This window comes from Phoenix dactylifera, chromosome 3, assembly GCF_051530095.1.
Source record: "Phoenix dactylifera cultivar Ajwa chromosome 3, Ajwa_hap1_PhDact_Kaust_v1.1, whole genome shotgun sequence".
Lineage (NCBI taxonomy): Eukaryota > Viridiplantae > Streptophyta > Magnoliopsida > Arecales > Arecaceae > Phoenix > Phoenix dactylifera.
The window spans coordinates 33,584,780-33,609,303 of record NC_143192.1 but is presented as its reverse complement, the minus strand read 5'-3'; the positions used below and the strand labels follow the sequence as shown (position 1 = coordinate 33,609,303).

At 46.5% G+C, this 24,524-nt stretch overlaps 1 protein-coding gene across 1 annotated transcript; it reads right to left on the bottom strand.

The window, feature by feature from the left end:
* Window positions 1–22,059: 22,059 nt before the first annotated feature.
* LOC120110108 (uncharacterized) lies at window positions 22,060–23,073 on the bottom strand. Its single transcript, XM_039124044.3, has one exon. It carries the CDS (start codon window positions 23,071–23,073, stop codon window positions 22,060–22,062), a length of 1,014 nt encoding a protein of 337 aa, XP_038979972.3.
* Between the last annotated feature and the right edge of the window lie 1,451 nt (window positions 23,074–24,524).

The window sequence follows — 24,524 nt, the reverse complement described above, 5'->3', positions numbered from 1 at the left end:
GGCCAACCAGCAGGCCTGTAAAGCAGTAGAAAAGAGGCTCCGCCCCGGAACGACAACGAGCTGCGGCTGAGGAGGTGAACAAACTCCTCGGGGCCGGCTTCATCCGGGAGGTCTCCTACCCGGATTGGCTCGCCAACGTAGTCCTCGTAAAGAAGGCCAACGGGAAGTGGCGTATGTGCGTGGACTACACCGACCTAAACAAGGCCTGCCCGAAAGACAGCTTTCCCCTCCCGAGCATCGACCAGCTCGTCGACTCCACTTCAGGACACCAACTGCTAACTTTTATGGACGCCTTTTCAGGGTACAATCAAATCCGAATGGCGCCGGAAGACGAGGAGAAGACGGCCTTCATCACTGACAAGGGCACCTACTGCTACAAGGTGATGCCCTTTGGCCTGAAAAACGCTGGGGCCACCTATCAGAGACTGGTCAGCCAAATATTCAAAGACCAGATCGGCCGAAATATGGAAGTCTACGTGGACGACATGCTGGTGAAAAGCCGAGCGGCGGAACACCACATAGCCGATCTCAACGAGACATTCGCCAAGCTCAGGAGATACCAAATGAAGCTTAACCCGGCGAAGTGCGCGTTCGGGGTCACCTCGGGCAAGTTCCTGGGTTTCATAGTGACCCAGCGCGGAATTGAAGCCAACCCGGAGAAAATCCGGGCACTGCAAGAGATGTCGCCTCCAAAGACAGTTAAGGAGGTGCAGCGGCTCGCGGGGCGGGTTGCCGCCCTGGGAAGGTTCGTCTCTCGGTCAGCCGAGCGCTGCCTCCCCTTCTTCAAGAGCCTCAAACGGCCGAAAGACTTCCGGTGGACAGAAGAATGCCAGCAGGCCTTTGAAAAGCTTCGGAGCCTTCTGGCCTCTCCCCCACTGCTCACCAAGCCCCAGAAAGGCGAGATCCTTTACTTATATTTGGCCGTCTCCCCAGCTGCAGTGAGCTCAGTCCTCGTCCGGAAAGAGGACAAGCTCCAAAAGCCGGTCTATTACACCAGCCGGGTTCTCAGGGATGCTGAGACCCGATATTCTAAACTTGAGAAGACCATCTTCGCTCTCATCATCTCGGCTCGGAGACTCAGGCCTTACTTCCAAGCCCACACGATAGCTATATTGACCGACCAGCCTATGAAGCAAATATTGCAGAGGTCGGATCGTGCGGGGAGGATCGCCAAATGGGCGGTCGAGCTCGGGGAATTCGACCTCGAATATCGGCCCAGGCCGGCTATCAAAGCTCAGATACTCGCCGACTTCATCGTGGAGTGCACCCTTCCGGACGACCCCGAGAGGCCACCCGAATCCGTGGAGGAGGCCCCGAGGCAGCCATGGGTCCTGCACTCGGACGGGTCCTCGACCTCGGGGGGCAGCGGGGCCAGACTTATCCTCACCAGTCCAGACGGAGTGGTGGCCGAGCAAGCTTTGCGCCTCGAATTCCCGGCCTCGAACAATGAGGCCGAGTATGAGGCTCTCATCGCCGGGCTCAAGCTGGCGAAAGAACTAAAAGTGGAAGACCTGACGGCCTTCAGCGACTCCCAGCTGGTAGTGAACCAGATCCAAGGAGATTTCGAAGCTAAAGAGCCATCCATGCAAAAGTATCTCCAAAAGGTGCGGGAACTCATATCTGCCCTGAATTCTTTCAATATTCAGTATATTCCCAGAGCGGAAAACCTCAGGGCAGACCAGCTATCCAAATTGGCAACCTCCCGCATGAGCGAGCTTCCCAAGGGAACAGCGCTCGAGTATCTTCAGATCCCCAGCACGGAGGAACCCGAGCCCACCATGTGCATCGACTCCGAGCCAAGCTGGATCGATGGGCTCGTCTGCTACCTTCAGGACGAAACTCTACCTCATGACGAGACGGAGGCTCGCCGAATCAAGCGCCAGGCCCCCCGGTATGTCTTGTACGAGAACAGACTCTATCGGCGATCATTTACTTCTCCCCTTCTCAGATGCCTCCGCCCCTCCGAGGCGGACTATGCCCTCCGAGAGGTCCACGAAGGGATCTGCGGAAATCACCTGGGGGGTAGGGCATTAGCCCATAAGGTCCTGCGACAAGGATATTACTGGCCCACACTCCAGAAGGATGCAACGGATTTCGTCCGGAAGTGCGATCGGTGCCAACGAAACGCCAATATCCAGCGCCGACCTTCAGCTCTACTGACCTCCATCATCACCCCCTGGCCGTTTGCCCAATGGGGGATCGACATCCTGGGGCCCTTTCCCCTGGCCACCGGACAGAGAAAGTTCCTGGTCGTCTCCATCGACTACTTCACCAAATGGGTCGAGGCCGAACCCGTCGCCCGGATCACCGAGCAAAAGATGCGGGACTTCGTGTGGAAGTCCATAATCTGCAGATTCGGACTACCCCGTATCCTTATATCTGACAATGGTCGACAATTTGACAATGTTCATTTCAGAAAATTTTGCTCTAAGCTCGGCATTGATCACCGTTTCACCTCGGTCGCTCACCCCCAGACAAACGGAAAAACTGAGGTAACTAACCGCACTATTTTGCAGGGACTCAAGGCTAGGCTTGATCGGTCCAAAGGACAGTGGGTCGAGGACTTGTACAATGTCCTTTGGGCGTACCGGACCACGTTCCGACTGCCCACGGGAGAGACCCCCTTCAACCTAGCATACGGCACTGAGGCCGTCATCCCGTTGGAAATCGGCCTGCCTTCTCCAAGGGTGGAGCATTACGACCCCGACACCAATTCCTCCCAGCTCAGGAGCAACTTGGACCTCGTCGAAGAGACAAGAGAGGTTGCCCGGGTCCGCATGGCGAGATACCAACAGCGAACGGCCCAATACTACAACTCCAGAGTCAAGCCCAAGCTCTTCAAAGTGGGGGACCTCGTCCTCAGGAGAGCCGAGGCTTCTCGACCGGCCGAGCAAGGAAAGCTCGCCCCAAATTGGGAAGGGCCGTATCGGATCGCCCGGGTGCAACGACTAGGGGCGTACAAATTGAAGTCCCTAGAGGGGACCCTGATCCCGCGAAGCTGGAACTCCGAGAATCTACGAATGTACTGCCAGTAAAACCCCTGGGGGTTCAAGACAATCAGGACAATGGACTCAGCTTCCTTTTCGCAAATAATTCTCTTATCTTGATGGCTGTAATTCTCTTCTAATGTTGGGTCGTCTGTGATCCTCAGATTCCCCGGCCAAGGTCGGGATGCCCCGAGGGTCGACCGTAGAGAACCAGACTCCCTCGACCTCGGGAAGAAGCCGCGAGGGGTGGAAAGGGTGGCTCCACCCGGGGCGCCACGAAGTGGACCCCCGGGAGCGGTCGACGATCCCCGATCCCCGAAGCGAGCGATCCTCCGACTAAGGTCGGGATGCCCCGAGGGTCAACCGTAAAGAACCAGACTCCCTCGACCTCGGGAAGAAGCCGCGAGAGGTGGAAAGGGTGGCTCCACCCGGGGCGCCACGAAGTGGACCCCCGGGAGCGGTCGACGATCCCCGATCCCCAAAGCGAGCGATCCCCCGACTAAGGTCGGGATGCCCCGAGGGTCGACCGTAGAGAACCAGACTCCCTCGACCTCGGGAAGAAGCCGCGAGGGGTGGAAAGGGTGGCTCCACCCGGGGCGCCACGAAGTGGACCCCCGGGAGCGGTCGACGATCCCCGATCCCCGAAGCGAGCGATCCCCCGACTAAGGTCGGGATGCCCCGAGGGTCGACCGTAGAGAACCAGACTCCCTCGACCTCGGGAAGCGTCACAGGTCGGTAGAGCGTGCCCAGACCCGCCGACCTGACGAACAACCCCTCGACTAAGGTCGGGATGCCCCGAGGGTCGACCGTAGAGAACCAGACTCCCTCGACCTCGGAAAGAAGCCGTGAGGGGTGGAAAGGGTGGCTCCACCCGGGGCGCCACAAAGTGGACCCCCGGGAGCGGTCGACGATCCCCGATCCCCGAAGCGAGCGATCCCTCGACTAAGGTCGGGATGCCCCGAGGGTCGACCGTAGAGAATCAGACTCCCTCGACCTCGGAAAGCGTCGCAGGTCGGTAGAGCGTGCCCAGACCCGCCGACCTGACGAAAGATCCCTCGACTAAGGTCAGGATGCCCCGGGGGTCGACCGTAGAGGACCAGACTCCCTCGACCTCGGGAAGCGTCGCAGGTCGGTAGAGTATCCACAGACCCGCCGACCTGACGAATGATCCCTCGACTAAGGTCGGGATGCCCCGAGGGTCGACCGTAGAGTCCCAAACTCCCTCGACCTCGGGAGGCACTACGGGTCAGCAAAGCGTCCACAGACCCGCTGACCTGACGCAAGATCCCTCGACCAAGGTTGGGACGCCCCGAGGTCCGATCATAGGGTCTCAAGCTCCCTTGACCTCGCAAAGAGCTGCAAACCAATAAAGCCTCCCCAAATCCTCTCAGCCTCGGCGGGCGCCGTTGGGTCCGTGAGAAGCCCGAGCCCCCCCTAAAGTCAAAAATGACTCCGGAGGTCGACGAGGAAGGGAGGCAACCTACTCCACCATGCGAAGCATAACTTCGAAAATGCAAGAGGTACATCTAACTAGACGCCTTCGTTGTCAAATTTTATCTACATACTGCTGAACGGAATCTCATCCAATGTTGGAGTCTTATCTCGCCCCAAAGCCGGGCTTCTCCAATAGGTCGGCTTAAGGCCGACCTCCTAACTACATTATGCGTGCTCCGTCCGCCAAGTCTCCACAATTTGTAAAAAGTCTCCACAGATTAGGGTCCAACTCGGTTCCCCTACGTAAACTCCGATGTTTAGCTGAGAAAGTGGTCCCGGCCGCGAGTATACCAGCCAAACACAAATACCAAGGCAACCTTTGGAAATCCCAGCCTTGTTTACCGAAACCTCGGCAGAGTCCGAGAACGATAACTATGAAAACATTCGGCAATAACTTGTTTATTAGCCCGCGCTCCCTACGAGGGGTTCGGAGTTGAGTTCGGAAACCCGACCAAACTCCCCGAATAGCAGCATGCACAGACCTAGTCCGGTCTTACTTGAAGGGCTAAGGCCCGACCTCAATGCCTTGGGATTTCTCTGAAGGCTGAACGCGACGACTTTCGCGATTCAAAGATCCGAGTTATGGGACTCAGAGAAATTTGCTAGAAACCCAAGTTCGGGGCCCCCTCCGGTCGGAATGACTGAAATCCGAGGAGGCCAAGGCACAATTCGGAAAAAAGAGGCGATTAGCTAAGGCTCTAGCCACATTCACGACAAAAAAGGGTGGAACGAGCACAGAATGACAAAAGCATTTTTTTATTGACAAAAGGCCGGAAGGCCGATTACAAAATTGGAGGTCGACCATTTAAGAGCTGACCCCGGATACAATAAAAAAAGAAAAAAATACGCTAAGTCCTAAGCGGCGGGAGCAACGTCCGGGGGGTCGTCTGGCACATTGATGATCTCGGGATCTTCAGCCGGCACAGGCTCGGGGTCGGGGGCAGGGGCCTCAGGTACCGCCTCCGAGACGGCGTCCGTCTCGGCCGCCGGAGCCGCCTCCATGACGCCGTCCGCCTCGGCCACCCCCGTCGAAGGCTCGGCGGGGTCTTGTTCGTATATTCCCGCCTCGGATGTCAAAATGGCAGGAAGGCCTTCCGTGTCGGACCCCCAGCCCAGGTCCTCCCTCGGACGGACCGTCGAAAGGTCGTACTGGGGGCAGTACCGGCGCATCTGCAGCCGGAAGTTCTCGAAGCCCCGGAGGAACCCGTCCACCGTCTCCTCCTCCAACATGTCGCGGAACTCTTGCGACTCCTTGAAGAGTTCCACGGCATGTTCAGCTCGCTCGAGTGCCCTCCTCTCTCGGGCCTCAAGCTGCTCGATTCGGAGGCGGGAAACCCCGTCCTCATATTTGAGGGCCGCGACCTCGGACTGGATCTCCCTCAAGCGCGCCTCTGAACCGTGCATGGCCGACCTGGTCAGGGCGTGAGCAGCCCTTTCTTCCTCCAGCGCCCCCGCCATAGCAAGGCGCTCGGCCTCGGTGGCCTCTCGCCGAGCCTCGGCCTCGGCCAACGCCGCCTCCAGCTCGGCGACTCTCCTCTTGGCCGGCTCTAACTGCTGGCCGAGCTGTCGGGCTTCCTCCTGACACCCATGGGCGATGAACGCCAAGGTGTCGAGTTCGTGAATATGCTGAAAAGAAGGAAGCGAAGACATCGTGAGTTGAAAAGCACACAAGTTCGCTAGTAACTCAAGGAAATTAAGAAGGAAGCTTACCCGGGCGGTGTTGCAGTAAGCACTGTCAACGACCTCCTCCAGCGAAATGTTCCGGAACTCGGCCCGGTCCGCTGGAAGCATCGCGCGCCGCAACACGGAGCGTGCGACCTCGGCATCATAGATGGCCGAGCCCCCCTCGGGAATAGGGGAGCCCGGCTCGGCTGACTCCTCCCGGAAGACCCGGGAAGGGCCCGGCATGCCCGAGCCCGAGGTCCCAGAGCCGCTCGCTTCGGGGCCCCGAGTCGGCTCGGGCCCTGGGCGCTGCAGCCGGATCGTAGACGACCCCTCCCGCTGGGCAATAGGGGCGGGACAAGGAGGGGCCGATGGACCCGCCTCGATGACGACCCGTGCCCGCCTCGGGTCAGCTGTGGAGGCCCCCGCCTCGGGGCCACTCGTCCCGGCCGACGTCGAAGCGCCGTCCAACCTCGCCCTCTTTCGAGGTTGGGGCATGGCCCCCCCAGCCTCGGCCTCTCGCCTTCTCAGGCGGGAAAAAAGCGATGTGTTGCTGGTCGACATATGGGGAATATCTGAAATCAAAAATTTCGTTAAGTGTCAGACCAATGGCAGTAAAAGCAAAGGACAAGGAAAGAAAATAACGCAACCACCCTCACCCTCCGGGCGCGCCGAGCTCAGACCCACGCTTGCTAGGGCGTCCTCCCGCAGGAGCTCGGTCAGGTCGTTGCCCCTCCCGAGGGCTCGCAAAGAGTCCAGGGTCCTCAGCTCCCTCCTTGAGGGCTCGGAGAGCTTGTTGAGGGCCTTCAACCGAGGGTGCCCCCACATCGGGTCAAACCCCCAAGGCGCCTCGGACGCCAGGAAGAAAAACTTCCCCTTCCACTCATGAATCGAGGAAGGGGCGCCCTGAAAGAGTGACATACCACCCCGAAAGGCGAAGTATAGCCACCCTGCGTCCGCCGGATTCTTCTTCAACAGAAAACACCGGCGGAAAAGACCTACTGAGATCGGGATCCCGTGCCCGAGGCACAGGGACAAGAACCCGACTATCGTCCTCCACGAGTTCGGAGCCAACTGCGCCGGGACAAGCTGGTACTCGGCCAACAGGTTGTTCACGAACTCGTGAACAGAAAACCGCAGGCCAGCCCAGAGCGTCTCGCGGTAGACCGCGATCCGACCTGGGGGCGACTGCGTCACCCTGTCCTCCGGCCCCGCGGTTTCAAGGCAAAACCCGGGCTGGAAGAAAAAACGGGAGCGGATCAACTCCAGCTCCTCCTCTGACAGACTCGACCCTACCTCCTCAGGACCCAAACCCATTCTCACAGAAAAATAAAGGGGAACTGAAGCTAGGGGAGGAAGAAAGGAAGGAAACCCTAGATAAAACAGGGTGAAAACCTACTGGACATCGCCGGAAATCGCTCCGGGCACCAACGGCAAGGTTCGGTTGAGGAAGGAAGTAAGGGAGAAAGACAACAAAAATAAGAGGCAGCCAAATAAAACCTTTAGGGCAACCTCGAGGGGTTTATATAGACCCCCCTGACGGCCCAGATCAACAGGGTCGGTTCCCATCCCCCGACCGGGTTGCGCCACGTGTCGACCTCGGAGGCCGAGGCACCGTATTCACTCCGGATTAATAAATCGGGTACGAAATCGAAACGTTGTCCCATCGGATCTCGGGGCCTCATCATGGGTCCGCAGAATCAAATCGTTTTGAGGAACGAGCGGACGCCACCCCCGCTCCCCTCATTTAATAAGGCCCTGAGACACGTGGAGCCCCGACGTAGCCTCCAACTCACCAGATCCATGATCCGGTAGCACGAGGTCGGAAACGTCCGACCTCAGATCATGCCGCGTGTCCATTTTGAAACGTAAAACGGCACACTCATTAATGAACGGGGAGCCTCGACCACAGGATCGAGGCGCCGTCTCGTCGAGCTCAAGGACCCTCATCATGGATCCACCGCACAAAGCGACCTTGGCGATCCAAGAGACGCCACCCCCGCTTCAAGAAGCGTAATGATGCGAGCTTCATCATAAGTTCGCTGAATAAAGCAGCCTCGAGACGTCAAAGGGCGCAGGTTTCACCATGAAAACTCCGAGAAGCGCAAGGGTGCGGACGAGACTCGCCCCCCAACTTTAGAAATAGACTTTACTTCCCACGTCCGAGCCCACAAGCCGCTCGAACTCGGAAGTCGGGGGTAGTGTTGGGGGGAATAAGATTTTTCCCCCAAATGACACAAATGCCCCTAAGAAGCCGCACAACCTCCGACCCTGGACGGCCGAAGTCGGCGTCCGACCTCGGAACGCCCGACCTCAAGACGACTGACCTCGAGACCTCCGATCTAAGAAAAACCCCGATGTTCGAGGTCTACTCTTGTCAACCACCTACTACGGCCATGCACCTCTGAGGTCCGGCCGAGGACCATACCCTGACGCCCCTCTGGCATTTATTGCGCATGGCCGCTGTAACCCTCCGGCTCACTCCACAATTAATGCGGATCTCCGGCTTACTCCACAATAAATGCGGATCTCCGGCTTACTCCACAATAAATGCGGATCTCCGGCTTACTCCACAATAAATGCGGATCTCCGGCTTACTCCACAATTAATGCGCATGGCTCCTGTCATCTACGGACTCTCAGCTCCCCACGGCAAATTAGCCCAGCAGAGTCTAGTCGACTATGATAAGTCTCTGATCTCGGCCATACCTCCGACACCAATGCAATAATTCGCCTGGTAGCGTGCTCGTTCGGGTTGTACGACGCCCTCACCGCCGACATCAGTGCAATAATTCGCCTGACCGTGCGCCGACCTGAACAACATGCCGAGCCGTACTACGGCTTCGCCCTGTTACATCGCAGGTAAACCGACCCCCGCCTATAAAAGGGAGCCTTCGCCTCTCAGGAGGGGGTTGAAAAAATGGATACACTCTACAGATACTGTTTATCTCTCTTTTTACACTATTTGCCCCCTCACTGACTTGAGCGTCGGAGGGCCGGCGCCGGAAAACCCGGCCACCGGTTCGTGTGCAGGCACCCAGGTGGAGGACGCCGCCAGCTGACGGATCGCCGCCCCGCCGCGAGGATCTGCTGCTCCTTCTCTCCGGCCGCCCCAGACGGAGGACGCCGCCCGCCGACCGGATGCCGCCCCGCAGTGGTGACCCGCTGCTCCCTCTCCCTCGACCGAAGATTGCCCCCGGGTCCGATTTCCAGCAACAATTATTATTAAATTATTTTCCTTTTCTTTTCTTTTCTTTTCTTTTCTTTTTCTTTTTCTTCTTCTTCTTTTCTCTTTTTTTTCCTTCTTTTCTTTTTCTTCTTTCTTCTTTTCTCTCCCGACTCCCTTCTTCTCCTTCGGCGAAACAGGGGATCCATGAGCCCCCTGCCGCCGCCCCCTCTTCTTTCCTCCCGGTCGAACCCAAGGCGGCCGCGGTGGCCGGCCTTGGCAGCGACAGCAGGTGGCGGAGCAAATCCGGCCACCCCCGGCGACTGGCGGCGGCGAACACGCCGACGGCTAGAGCAAGCCGTTTTGGACCCAAATCCGGCGATCGGCCGGCTCCAACCCACCACACGTCATGGCCAAGCAGTGAAAGAAGAGGAGAGAAAGGCTAAGGATTCTCACCTCCGCCCCGACGTCCGGCGCCTCTCTCCTTCTCCGGCAGCAAAGGAAGAAGAATGCCACCCGTGCCATGGCTTCTTTCTCTCTCTCTCTCTCTCTCTCTCTCTCTCTCTCTCTCTCGGTGGTAACACTAAGAAGAATCCTCCCCCCTTTCTTCCTTGGGGTGCGGCGGCTCTCTCCCTCGGTGGACTCACAGGAGAAGGAGAAGGAGAAGGAGCCCTAAAACAGGGGCTCCTTCTTCTTCGGGATGGATCCCTCCATCCCGTTGCCTCACGTGCACCGCACGTGAGGCCAAAACTTGGGACTGGGCCGGTCAAGTGGATCGGGCCCAGTTCCAGGGTCTCACATTCTTTCTCCCTTAAAATAATTTCGTCCTCGAAATTAACTCACTTAAGGCTTCAAATTTTGAAAGTATAGAAACATCATATCATTCCCGAGCTCCTAAACAATCCCCATCTCGAAATGCAGGCTCACAAGATTTTGGCAAAATTATGGCATTTTAAAACTTAATCCTTTCCATCTATGATTCATAGCAAGTTCTTTTGATCTCTTTCAAAATAAGACTAACCTTCCAGCGTTGGATTAACATGTCATAATTCTTCTTTTTTTTTTCAAGAAATTAATTGCTCCTGATTAATTCTACATAGAAATTTAATCAGTTAAATGTAAGTAGGAGAAAGTTTTAGTATCAAATGCTCCTCATTTTTTTTTTCCATGATATAATGATCAACCTTTGTCTTATAAAACCTCAAGCCCTTTCAAATAGCCAGATTAACAATGTTAGAATTAGGAATAGGAGATCCATGTTAAAACTTTCCAGATCTAAGTCCAACCAAGTAACCATCAATCCGTGAATACTAAATTTAAGATGCCCAAGATTCTCCCAAGAATTGTCAACAATAGAAAACCCCACTGATGAAAATTACATAGCTACCTTCAGATTATTCATAGAACCAACAACATTCTTCTCTACTAGAAGACTAACCTCAGTCTTCCAATAGTTCTACTTATCAATATAATTTAATCTTATCATAAGAATAAGGTCCAATACCTCCAGATTTGGTTCTTTTATAGATGATGTAAATCAAACTTCTCTCTCTCATAAATAAAAATCAACGTCTTAATTTTGAATAAGAACATCAAGTTTCTTTGTCAAAATATCAACTACTCTTGATTAATCGATCTATCACAAGATTAGATCATAAATAACTCTAATCCACCCCTAGTGGAATATTCATCAAAGTCACTTGACAACCTCAAGTTCTTTCAAATAGAGGGTTGATATTAATTGAAGAAGTACAAGCTTCAGATTTAGGAGGAAATAGGTCTACACCAAAATATTCCAGATCCAAAATCAAAATCGATGATCTATTAATTCTAGTCTCAAGATGTTAATCATTTCCTTAGCATGACATAAAATTAGAGAACCTAAGATAGTGCAGCGACATCCAAAAATTCAAAATCAAATCAAGTCTTTTGTTATTAAAACTTGCCGAATTAAAGGAATAATACTTCTGACCAACTTAGAAAAATAGTTCAGACCACTACGCTTTCGTTGCGCACTCTGATTCAAACTACCAAAATTCTTTGGATTCACTAATAATTTTTGATCAAAATACTATTTTGTATTATGAACTAAAGAGATCCAAAATTTCAATTTCCACGTAAAGCCTAAAAAGAAATCTTTGATTCTCGTCCCCTACTTTACCTCAAGCCATCCGTCTAGATTCACCCTCGGGTCAAAATTGATTGAATCTTAATTCTCTTATCAGTTCAACTAGAGGATTCTAAGTCAAACTCCACGTAAAATCAACCAGAAGAATTCTCTCAATGCTCGTCCAAATTAGAAGGCGATAAATCAATACAAATGAGTAAAACCAACTCAACCATCTCTCCTAACATTTTCTTCATCGAGATCTTTAGCATTTATCAAAAATCCTTCATCATAACCATGTAAGCCTCTAAAATACAAATTCTTTATGCAAATCTAGATTGTTATCAGCAACCGCAACAATATTGACAAAAGACCCTAGATCGGCTTAAATCCAAACTTTGAATTGAAGTTTTATATACATCACATAGTCTCTGATAGACATGAACAAGATCTATTATTTGGATCCAAAGACGATAATTTAAATTAATAATAATCCACCGAGATGAATACTTTACAATCTCCAATAAAATTATTAATTTCTTCAAGATTGATAATTATTTCTTAATTCTGTCAAAAGCATAAGCTACAAATTAAGAGAAAAGAGATCTAGGCTAAAACATTCCAAATCCAGGATCAGCTAATGCAAGAACCATTAATCCTAGACTTGGGATGCCAGATTTCTCTCTCTCTCTCTCTTTTACAACAGATAGAAGAACCTATTAATAACATGATAATATCCGGTCAAAATAAAAAATACTATTCTTTTCATAATAACAAATCAACTTAAATAACCCTAATCTAAGATAACTTGTGCCACAATCCTTCTAGTCGCTCTCCCAATTTGAATCCCCAATAGACTAGTTCTCGAAATCTGTAAAACAACAAGAGATGGTATAATGAGCTAGACAGCCCAGTAAGTAATGAACACTCTAGCTAGATAAATCAAGCACTAATATGTGGAAAATAAATAAATATGCAGTTCCAAAGTATAAGTCAAATATTTCTTAAATTCAAAAGATTCTTTTCGCGGTTTCAAGATTCTTTCACATATTCAATTTATCATGTCGATCCTGGACTATGACCACATGTTCCCTGTGGCAGGATCATCAACACCGACTAATCTTCTTGCGGTGAGTCCTTCAGGACAGTCAATTGCCAACGTATCTGCCCCCATTGGCGGGGTCCTCAACATAGCCAGGTCGATAGTTCAGCTTGTTCTCTATTTCATATTTCAGTTATATATAAAAAAAACATACAATGTCAAAACCAAATGTCGTTCATATCTTAATTTCTTTCAATTTATCAGATTCAACTCAACAGCCAGGAACTATGACCACATGTTCCCTGTGGTAGGGTCATATCACCGACTATTCTTCTTGCGGTACCAATGTATTAGCCCCCATTGGCAGGGTCCTCAACATAGCCCGACTGCAAGTCTGAATCTATTTCAAGTCATAATCTTTTCTTACATTATGTTTAGTGTTCCAAGCCAAAAGATACAATGTCAGAGCAATTAAACACAATTCAAATCAGAAGCAAATACGTTCAATCATGATCATATAATATTCTAAAATACACATATAATCCATGCATCAAATTCGAAATCATGAATAATTCGATTCGTGAAACATATATATAGTTTGCCGATAAATCTAAAAAAGAGGTTACATCACTTACCTTGCGAACGCGATCCACGACAAATCCAATTAATTCCACAAATCCCTTCCAGAACCTAATATTCAAAAATCGTATTCATCTTTTAAAATTCATCACAATAAATATATATAAAGACTTAAATTTTTAATATCCTCCCATGGCTGGCCCCGCAGGAGTACCTAGCACCCCGAGTTTGGGTTCATACCCGTAAACCATTCTCTTTCTTTATTATTATTAAATTATTTTCCTTTTTTTTTCTTTTCTTTTCTTTTCTTTTTCTTTTTCTTCTTCTTCTTTTCTCTTTTCTTTTTCCTTCTTTTCTTTTTCTTCTTTCTTCTTTTCTCTCCCGACTCCCTTCTTCTCCTTCGGCGAAACAGGGGATCCATGACCCCCCTGCCGCCGCCCCCTCTTCTTTCCTCCCGGTCGAACCCAAGGCGGCCGCGGTGGCCGGCCTTGGCAGTGGCAGCAGGTGGCGGAGCAAATCCGGCCACCCCCGGCGACTGGCGGCGGCGAACACGCCGACGGCTAGAGCAAGCCGTTTTGGACCCAAATCCAGCGATCGGCCGGCTCCAACCCACCACACGTCATGGCCAAGCAGTGAAAGAAGAGGAGAGAAAGGCTAAGGATTCTCACCTCCGCCCCGACGTCCGGCGCCTCTCTCCTTCTCCGGCAGCAAAGGAAGAAGAATGCCACCCGTGCCATGGCTTCTCTCTCTCTCTCTCTCTCTCTCTCTCTCTCAGTGGTAACACTAAGAAGAATCCTCCCCCCTTTCTTCCTTGGGGTGCGGCGGCTCTCTCCCTCGGTGGACTCACAGGAGAAGGAGAAGGAGAAGGAGCCCTAAAACAGGGGCTCCTTCTTCTTCGGGATGGATCCCTCCATCCCGTTGCCTCACGTGCACCGCACGTGAGGCCAAAACTTGGGACTGGGCCGGTCAAGTGGATCGGGCCCAGTTCCAGGGTCTCACAGAGTATATTTTTAGGTTTGAAATCTAAGTTTCTATTTGAGCTTGCTTGAAATAAGCAACAAACTTTGAGACTCAAAAATGAAATTGATAAAAATATTATTCCTATTAATTTTTTTGTAAAAGATATTCATTCTCCTTCATACAAGCACATGCATGCATGCATGCATACATACATACAACACGGAACCAAATAATTTCAGTATTGTTGTATTTTATTATGCATAATGGGAGGGTCTTGATCTTGGTGTCATCTTTATCTGATGCGTTCCAAAAACGAAAATAGCTTAAGTGTGTATATATGGTCCTTCCTAGAACCCAGGAGCAGCATGCCTTTTTATAATGGGTGGCATGTTAGACTTGAAAGCTCATACCGTACGTGCTTTAGAAAAAGAATCTTATTACCAACATCTTAAGCGTAAAAACAAAGAGGTCAAGAGACCAGCTCAAACTGAAAAGAATAAAAAAAATACGTGTTGTTGAACTCTGTAGTCTTTATCTCTTTCTTGATGACCGGACTCTTCCAAAAGAGATTCCTTGCACATGATGTACTCCACATTCTTGATCCTACTTCCACAGATAAATAGAATTGCCTTCATTCAGGCAACAGATTACCTTCTTTTTTAATACATAGAAAGGACTCTTTTTTGTAAGAAATACGGAAGGCTTAAACAAAATGGCGTGTTCAGCTATGTCTAATCTTCTGCACAGGTGTAAATTGCAACCCTAGCTGAGTAGGAATCATCGACTGACAAAGGCTTCCAAAATGTCTAAAATCTTATCAATTTTAAAACTTATATGTTCGACAAGAGGGTCGTCCTCGGCCGATACTACCGGAGCCATGGAAATGGAGTACTATTCTGCAAACAAGAACGAAGTCCGCGTTGTAAAATTACTAATATACCTTGCTTTGTGGCCTCACCTGCTTTGATGACCAGAGGACCATGGGGACAAAATCAAAGACATCGCATGCAGTAGGGACGCCATGGTCATTTTATGAGTGGGATGTAATTTACTTCCTCTGTGCAGCTCATCTTCTTGCAAACATATATATTTAGGATCCATGTTAAAGAAGAGCATAACATTGTTTCTAAAAGAACTCTATGGCCAGAACTGTGAATTCCATTTCATATTCTCCTACAGTCTACAGAGATGCCATCCTAGATCCCATAGGCATGCCGAGGCCAGTGACCAGAGAGAGGGAGACAATGATCACAGGGATGGGCGCGGTCCAAAGATCACGGTTGGCCAGGTGCAACAGGGACAATTTTGGCTTCAACACTCCGCAGATGTCACCAACCAGGAATATAGTGGACTATGAACCGCCCCGGAGATCAGCCATGATATGGAGAGGAGCAAGAGACATGACGGAATTCAGCACACCCCAGAGGGTGACAGTAATGGGGAGAGAGCGCGAGGTTGTCGAATTCCGAACACCCCAACACCCGATCTCCGGGACCAATAACTGGGGCGGCGCGTCGCCTCTCCTCTCGAAGAACATCCCTAAGGAGTCCTTGGAGACCAGTTACCTTAGGTTCAACGCTGTGTCGGTCCTCAGTCACGACGAGGATGATGAGACTAGGTTTCCGGCGAGAGCCGATTCGAGGTCCTGCAAGAGGCATGCAACGTCGGCCAGGAATGAAAGGAAAGGTGGCAGTGAGGCGAGGCGAGGCAGGATCTTGTCGATGTTGAGGTGGTGGAGGAGGAGGAGGAGGGAGGAGAAGGTGTCGGGGTGTGATAAGAAGAAGAGTAGCTGGCTGCCCGGCGGAGACCACCGCAGCAGATGGCCGCAAGGGTGGTGATGATTGATGAGATCGACCTTGGGCATGCCATTTTCCGGTTCAGACCGTTTCTTTCGCGTGAAAGAATGATTCACCTTCTTCCTCGACATCAACCGTTGGATTACGCAATAACCGCATAGATGGTTGGAAAGCTTTGAGTGTTGTACAATATTTGATCCGATTATTGACGTCATGAAAGAATATTAATTATCCTTTTGTGCAAAAGATACAATCCGAACCCGCCATGCGCAGCGGCTTAACAAGGAGAATTTGGTTCTGTGTCTCAACCTTTTATTGTCGTCATAAATATATGTGGCGATAGATGAGCTTAAACTTTATGTGTTTGTATACATGGATATTCAGTCGGAATCTTTTGAAGTAAGTAGGTGTTGTACCATAAAGTGCTGAACAAATATGTCATCAAACAATGAGCATCATGTATGATATAGCAGCGCTCGTGAGCCATCTTGTTTTATAGCCATCCGTCTTCTAATAGCAGCCATCAAGAGCTATACAGTATTCTACGGTGTGGCCTGTGCACCGCAAAAAATCTGTGCTTCATTTATTTTTACTAGGAAACTTGTATTTTAAGATTAATTAAATGGGCACTAGCTAGTTGATTTAGGTTGCACAAGTAGCGTAACTAAGACATCCACCAAGGATATATGATAGAGCGACACTTATTTGGCTTAATCAAAAAGTTTGAGCAAATTATAAGATTTTCTGTAGCTGGCTATCAGTTAAGGTAATCTGGTATATCTACTTAGATCGTCACCCGCCAGCTATTGCAATCCTACGTTACTTTCCAAGCTCTCTCTTTTGCCATCCCTTAGCTCAAGCCCATACTGGTGATAAGTTAAGGAGACTAGGTCCGCCGCTCCCATAGTGGTGCTAAGTAAAGGCCGTTTTCAATCTTTTCAAAGAGAGAGCTCCAAGCTCCGAAGGGTTCCCAAACCCATACTATTAGCACTTACTAGGAGGTTCCAAAAACGGACACCTTCAAACTATTCATCAACGTCTATGCCAAAGCTGTAAATGTTGGTAAGCTGAATTATGCCTTCATGTTCTTGATCCCCAAAAAGCTTGAAAGCATAACGGTAACCCATAAGTTTGATCAATGGGGCTGTTAAAATCTTTACCAAAACTCTTGCCCTGAGGCTCTCAAAGTTAATAAATAACCTCATTTCAAGATCTCAATCGGCATTTATAAAGGGCGTCAAATTCAAGACTCCTATACTTATGCGGTGGAGATCATAGCGGCCTGCAAAAGATTTAAACAGCAAGGACTTCTCTACAAAGTGGATTTCAGAAAAGCTTTTGACAATATTGATTGGGATTTTCTCATCTCTATTCTTAGAGAAAGGGGTTCCAGTTTCAAGTGGTGCAGCAAGTTGGATTGCCTTAATTCTTCAGACTAGCAAGATTGCCCCCCTTCTTAATGGTCAACCCATCAATTGGATCCATAGGCAAAGAAGGGATGATACAATAACGGATGTCTTATATAGAATGCTAAACATGGTTGCAAAAAGCAAGCTGATTGAAGCAATTGGAGGTCCCGACTTTCCTAGCACACTGTAAGGATTGCGTGGACTTCAGGTCGGAACGGAGCAATCTGTGCTCCAAGCTGCCGTTCAGCCTCATCCCGAGGATGCCGAGGGATGGGACCACCAGATTCACAGACTCCAAAAAGGAGCCGGTGCACAACTTCTTCTTCGGGCTCATTTGGTTCGCGTGAAGTATTTTTTCTCATAGGAATATGATTCCTAAAAAGTAAATTCAGGAAAAGAGAATGTTTGAAAAAGTATTTTTGGCATGTTTGGTTGACCATGAAAAAGTACAGATTTTCAAAATGCTTATGTTTGGTTGACCATCCACTTTTTTGGAAAAATTATGTGTAATTCCTATTATACCCTTAATAAAAATTAGATTTTTAATACTTTGGATCAAATAAGGATATTTGAAAAGTCTTTTTAGGAAAAAATAAAAATATTTCGGATCACGAAAAAATAATTTTTTTATATTTTTTTCTGAAATTTTTTTTCATAAAACATAAAAATTATATTTTCATAAAAATATATATTTGATATGAAACTAAAAGTAAAAGTAATAAAGCAATAGAAAATAAAGAGAAAGAAAACACAAGAGAGTATGAGATATAAATGGCTCTTTTATTCTTTCTTACTTTTCACCTGCCGATACAAGATTACATATCATCTATTTATAGGCCAAAGGAGAAAGATCAAAGGCCATAAGATTAAAGGCCATAAATACATTAATTCATCATTAATGAAGAAATTGGAGGGTTACGAGAAGTTGAATAGTCATGGATGAATTTAGATGAATATCCATCTAGAGATGAAGATGAAGAGTCAAGATTTTATAACACTCCCCCTTGGATATTCATCTCTTAAGAATATGCCTCATTAAAACCTTACTAGGAAAAAACCCTGTGGGACAAAAATCCTAGTGAAGGAAAAAGAGTACAATATTCTCATTATATGCTTTTCAAACTGTCTCATTAAAAACCTTGCTAGGAAAACCCAATGGGACAAAACCTAGGCGAAGGAAAAAAAAAAATACAGTGCATATAAGCCTCCCCCTCATGTGAGCATGTCAACAAATGGCTCTGAGTTGACACATACCAATCTTCTGTACTAGTTTCTTAAATGTTGTTGCAGGCAATGCTTTGGTGAATAAGTCTGCTAGATTTTCACTTGAGCGAATCTGCCGAACATCTATTTCACCTTTCTTCTAGAGTTCATGTGTGAAAAAGAATTTTGGTGAGATGTGCTTGGTTCTATCACCTTTAATATATCCTTTTTCTATTTGAGCAATACATGCAGTATTGTCCTCATATATTATTGTTGATTTCTCGTTGATTGTTGGAAGATTACATTCTTCATAGATATGTTGAAGCAAAGATCTCAACCACACACATTCTCGACTTGCTTCATGAAGCGCAAGTATCTCGGCATGATTGGAAGAAGTGGCAGTGATAGTTTGCTTTATAGATCGCCAAGATATAGCAGTACCACCATATGTGAATAAATATCCTGTTTGTGATCGCCCTTTATGTGGGTCAGACAAATATCCAGCATCTGCATATCCAACCAGTTCCGGTTTTGGTTGTTTTGAATATAATAATCCCAAATCAGTTGTTCCTCGAAGATAACGAAATATGTGTTTAACACCATTCCAATGTCTCCGTGTTGGTGCCGAACTATATCTTGCTAATAAATTGACAGAAAAAGCTATGTCCGGTCGCGTATAGTTAGCAAGATACATTAGTGCACCAATTGCACAGAGATACGGCACTTCAGGGCCAAGAATCTCTTCGTTATCTTCTCGAGGACGAAAAGGGTCCTTCTTTATATCATAGGATCGAACAACCATTGGGGCACTTAATGGATGAGCTTTATCCATATAAAAACGTTTTAACACCTTTTCTATGTAATTAGATTGATGAACAAATATTCCATCTGATAAATGCTCGATCTGCAGTCCGAGACAAAATTTTGTCTTTCCAAGATCTTTCATCTCAAATTCTCTATTTAAGTACATGACTGCTTCTGCAAGTTCTTCAGGAGTTCCGATGATGTTGAGATCATCAACATACACTGCAATAATAACAAACCCAGATTTTGATTTCTTTATAAAAACACATGGGCTAATAGCTTTGTTAACATATCCTTCCTTCAGGAGGTATGTACTAAGATGATTATACCACATTCGTCCAGATTGCTTTAATCCATACAAAGATTTTTGTATCTTGATTGAATACATTTTTCGGGGTTTTGAACTACTGCTTCAGGCATTTTTAGTCCTTCAGGGACTTTCATATAAATATCATTATCAAGTGATCCATATAAATAAGCTGTGACTACATCCATAAGACGCATATGAAGTCCTTCAGAAATTGCCAGACTAATTAAAAACCTAAATGTAGTTGCATCCATTACAGGAGAATATGTCTCCTCATAATCAATTCCAGGTCTCTGAGAGAAACCTTGTGCTACAAGTCGTGCTTTGTATCTGACAACCTCATTATTCTCATTCCTTTTCTGTACAAACACCCACTTGTAGCCAACAGGTTGTACATTTTCAGGCGTTTGGACTACAGGTCCAAATACCTTTCGCTTTGCAAGCGAATTTAATTCGGCTTGGATTGCATCTTTCCATTTTGGCCAATCATTTCTATGTCGACATTCTTGAATGGACTTTGGTTCAAGATCCTCGCTTTCTTTTACTAAATCAGTAGCTACTGCATATGCAAATATTTCATCAACCATAACTTTATTTCGGTTCCATCTTTTTCCTGTAGTGACATAACTTATTGAGATTTCTTCATTCTCAATATTTGCAATTCTTTCATCATTTTCAGGCGCTTGACACTCTTCTGGAGTTGTTTCTTTAGTTATGTCTTCTACTGGCTTTTGTGCCATAGCCTCTTCAGGAGGATCAAGAACTAAAGTGTGCCAACTTATTTATTTTGCTCCCGTCTCTTTCTTGGATTTTTATCTTTGGAACCAAGAGGTCTACCACGCTTCTGGCGTGCAAGAGACTCATTTGCTAATGTGTTAGTAGTTTGTTCCTTTGGAACTTCAATTCGAGCAGGAGCATTTACAGCTGGTATATGTGACTTGGTCACTTTCTTAGCATCAGTGAATGCATCTGGTAATTGATTTGCAACCTTTTGCAAATGAATAATTTTCTGAACTTCCAGTTCAGACTGATTTGTACGAGGATCAAAATGAGATATTAATGATGCATTCCATGAGAGTTCTCGTTTTTCCAGCTTTTGTTTTTCTCCCCCTAATCCGGGAAATATTGTTTCATCAAATTGACAATCAGCAAAACGTGCTGTAAAAATATCTCCAGTCAATGGTTCAAGATATTTAATAATTGACGGAGATTCAAATCCAATATAAATTCCCAGTCTCCTTTGTGGACCCATCTTTGTGCGATGTGGTGGGGCAATTGGAACGTATACTGCACAACCAAAAATTCTTAGATGGGATATATCTGGTTCTTTGCCAGAAACAAGCTGTAATGGGGAGTATTTATGATGAGCAGTTGGCCTAGTTCGAATTAGTGCTGCAGCAATTAGCTGCAGGCGTTTAATCAGAGATTCTGCTAGACCATTTTGTGTATGCGTGTGGGCCACAGGATGCTCAACAGTAATCCCAATTGACATGCAATAATCATTAAAAGCTTGGGATGTAAATTCTCCTGCATTATCAAGACGAATTTTCTTGATTGTATAATCCGAAAATTGAGCTCTTAACCGGATTATTTGTGCTAGGAGTCTCGCAAATGCCACGTTACGGGTGGATAATAGACTAACGTGTGACCAACGTGTTGAGGCATCTATCAATACCATAAAATATCGAAATGGTCCACATGATGGAATAATAGGCCCACATATATCCCCTTGAATCCGTTCTAAAAACGTAGGAGATTCAATCTCAATTTTAGTTGGGGATGGCCTAGCAATCAATTTTCCTTGAGCACAAGCAGCACATGATAATTCATTTGATAAAAGAATCTTCTGATTCTTTAATGGGTGTCCATATGAATTTTCAATAATTCTTCTCATCATTATTGCACCTGGATGACCTAAGCGGTCATGCCAAAGAACAAAAGTCTTTGGATTGCTTAACTTCTGATTAATCACAACATTGGATTCTATTGGATTGATATAAGTATAATATAATCCAGAGGAGAATGATGGCAATTTTTCCGCCATATGTTTCTTGCCAGAAATAAGCGATGTAATATAGAGATATTCTTTATCATTCTCATTTATGGTCTCAATATGATAACCATTTCGACGTATATCTCTAAAACTTAGTAGGTTCCTTTGGGATCTACTACGAAACAAGGCATCGCTTATTGATAATACTGTTGATCCAGGCAATACCATACAGGCTCTTCCGGAGCCTTCAATTAGATTTGAAATACCAGATATTGTGTTAATATTTGCTTCAGCTAGTTTTAGCTGGGAAAAATATGCTTTACTTTTGAGAATGGTGTGTGTTGTTGCACTGTCTGCCAGACACAAATCTCCATCATTGATTCCAAATGAATCCATATTCTTCAAAAAATAAAAATAAAGTATGTATAAGCATTAAAGATGCATAAAACATAGAAGTTAGCAATTAAGAAAATGGAGCACCATATATATTTTATTACAAAAGAGATAACATGCTTCAAAGTAAAGTAGATTTCTAAAAGGAAAAACAAGATTTAATCATATAGAACATTTCCATCACCACTCAGATGTTCAAACTTTCCATCATCATTCTCAAAAAAATCGGAGACATCTAAATTGGTGATGTTCAGTGGATCTTGATCTTCAACAAAATTTGTTTCTACATCATTCCCTTTTCCTTTCAGTGAAGCTTGGTAAAGGTCAACAAGGTGTTTGGCCGTACGACAGGTACGTGACCAATGTCCTTTCATGCCACATCGATAGCAATCACTTTCTTTATTTTTAGAGGAGTTCTGTAGTTTCTCCTCCTTGTTTGCTGATTTCTTAAAGTTTATGCCATGGTAGCCTCCACGATACCAATGCTTATTACGACCACGGCCACGACTACGTCCACGGCCACATCCATGACTATGACCACGGTCATATCTATGATGAACAGATGATGCAGCATTCACTTCAGGAAATGGATCTGAACCAGTTGGTCGTGATTGATGATTTTTCATCAAAAGTTCATTATTTTGCTCAGCAACAAGTAGGCATGATATCAGCTCAGAATATCTTTTAAAACCCCGCTCTCGATACTGCTGCTGCAGGAGCACATTCGAGGCATGAAAAGTAGAATATGTTTTTTCTAACATATCCTGTTCAGTAATTTTTTCTCCGCATAATTTTAACTGAGAGGTAATTCTGAATACTGCGGAATTATACTCGCTTACAGTTTTAAAATCCTGCAGCCGTATGTGAATCCATTCGTAGTGGGCTTTTGGAAGGATCGTATATTTCTGATGATCATATCTCTCTTTCAAATTTGTCCAAATGACATATGGATCTTTCACTGTAAGATATTCGGCTTTCAAGCTTTCATGGAGATGGTGGCGAAGGAAGATCATTGTTTTGGCGCGATCCTGCAGGGATGCGTCATTTCCTTCTTTTATAGTTTCTCCAAGATTCATTGCGTCCAAATGGATCTCGGCATCAAGAGTCCATGACAAATAATTTTTGCCGGATATGTCAAGAGCTACAAATTCAAGCTTGGTGAGATTTGACATTATGAAATAAAAGGAAAGAAATATATTACCACAAATAAGTGAAGACACTCAGTTGGTTAGAGCCTCGTGCTGATAACATGATATGAAACTAAAAGTAAAAGTAATAAAGCAATAGAAAATAAAGAGAAAGAAAACACAAGAGAGCATAAGATATAAATGGCTCTTTTATTCTTTCTTACTTTTCACCTGCCGATACAAGATTACATATCATCTATTTATAGGCCAAAGGAGAAAGATCAAAGGCTATAAGATTAAAGGCCATAAATACATTAATTCATCATTAATGAAGAAATTGGAGGGTTACGAGAAGTTGAATAGTCATGGATGAATTCAGATGAATATCCATCTAGAGATGAAGATGAAGAGTCAAGATTTTATAATAATATTTTTTTTTTTTTGACTTCCACCTTTAAAAACTCCAACCTCGTGAACCAAACACGCCCTTCGTGTCCCGCTTCAGTCGGTACACCATGGTGCATGTGGCCCACCTCACCAAGGTGGACCCCGGCATCCCCTTGGAGAAGGCCTGCCTTCTTAGCTGCGGCGTCTCCACCGGTATGCCGAAAGTTAACGGACGGTCGGGGTTCATCGCTTATCCACGTTGATGGAGATTTTTTTGTTTTTTTTGCTTCTATCGTCGTGCTATGCCGCGTGATCTGACGGCAGGGGTGGGCGCGGCGTGGAAGGTGGCGGAAGTAGAGGCGGTTTCCACGGTAGCCATTTTCGGACTCGGAGCCGTTGGTCTGGCGGTAATTACAATATAATTTTACCAAGAACTGAATTGTTTTATATGATTAATTATTATTATTATTATTATTTAATTTCCAAGAGTAGAAGCAACCAAAGTGCTGTGCGAATTCCAGAATAGATGCGGTTGAAATTTCCGAGATTCGTGCAGTCATCAAGTCCGGTTGCGGACGACGGATGCAACGGCTGTGGTTGAATGGGTTTCATCAGTCCCTATCCATAGGTAGCGTGGAGCTCATCCTAACCTCGACCGTCAAGCTAAATGCACGATTGTGATTGGATAACTGTTCCTTTCCAGTTGATGTACGATTTTAGGGGGTGACACCAAACGTCACAGGTGTATAAATTGGACTTTGGGATTACAGCATGAGACGTTCTCATAGATACCATTTTTTTCAACTATCTAAAAGTGTAATTTGAAGTGTAGCTGCCAAAGTTCCAATACGTTTTATTCTAAAAAAATTTGCCCTGAGTTGTGGTCCGTGTAGTTTTATTCTTTGACTGATTGTTTCTCCCCATTATGCTCATAATATTTAAATTAAACATATTGTTATTTCTTTGTAATTTTCTTGTATAATCTACTATGTTTTGTAGGATTTAAATCATTTGATGTTGAAGCAATTAGGTTAACAAGAATGTTTGATTTACTTGCCCTTCTTGTCCCATTTTGAAAAATCACTTTTAAAGGATTTCAGGTCATATGA

What these genes read in the sequence shown, in the direction of transcription:
- LOC120110108 (XM_039124044.3), bottom strand. Translation starts at nt 23,073, where the DNA reads ATGTCAAATCTCACCAAGCTTGAATTTGTAGCTCTTGACATATCCGGC.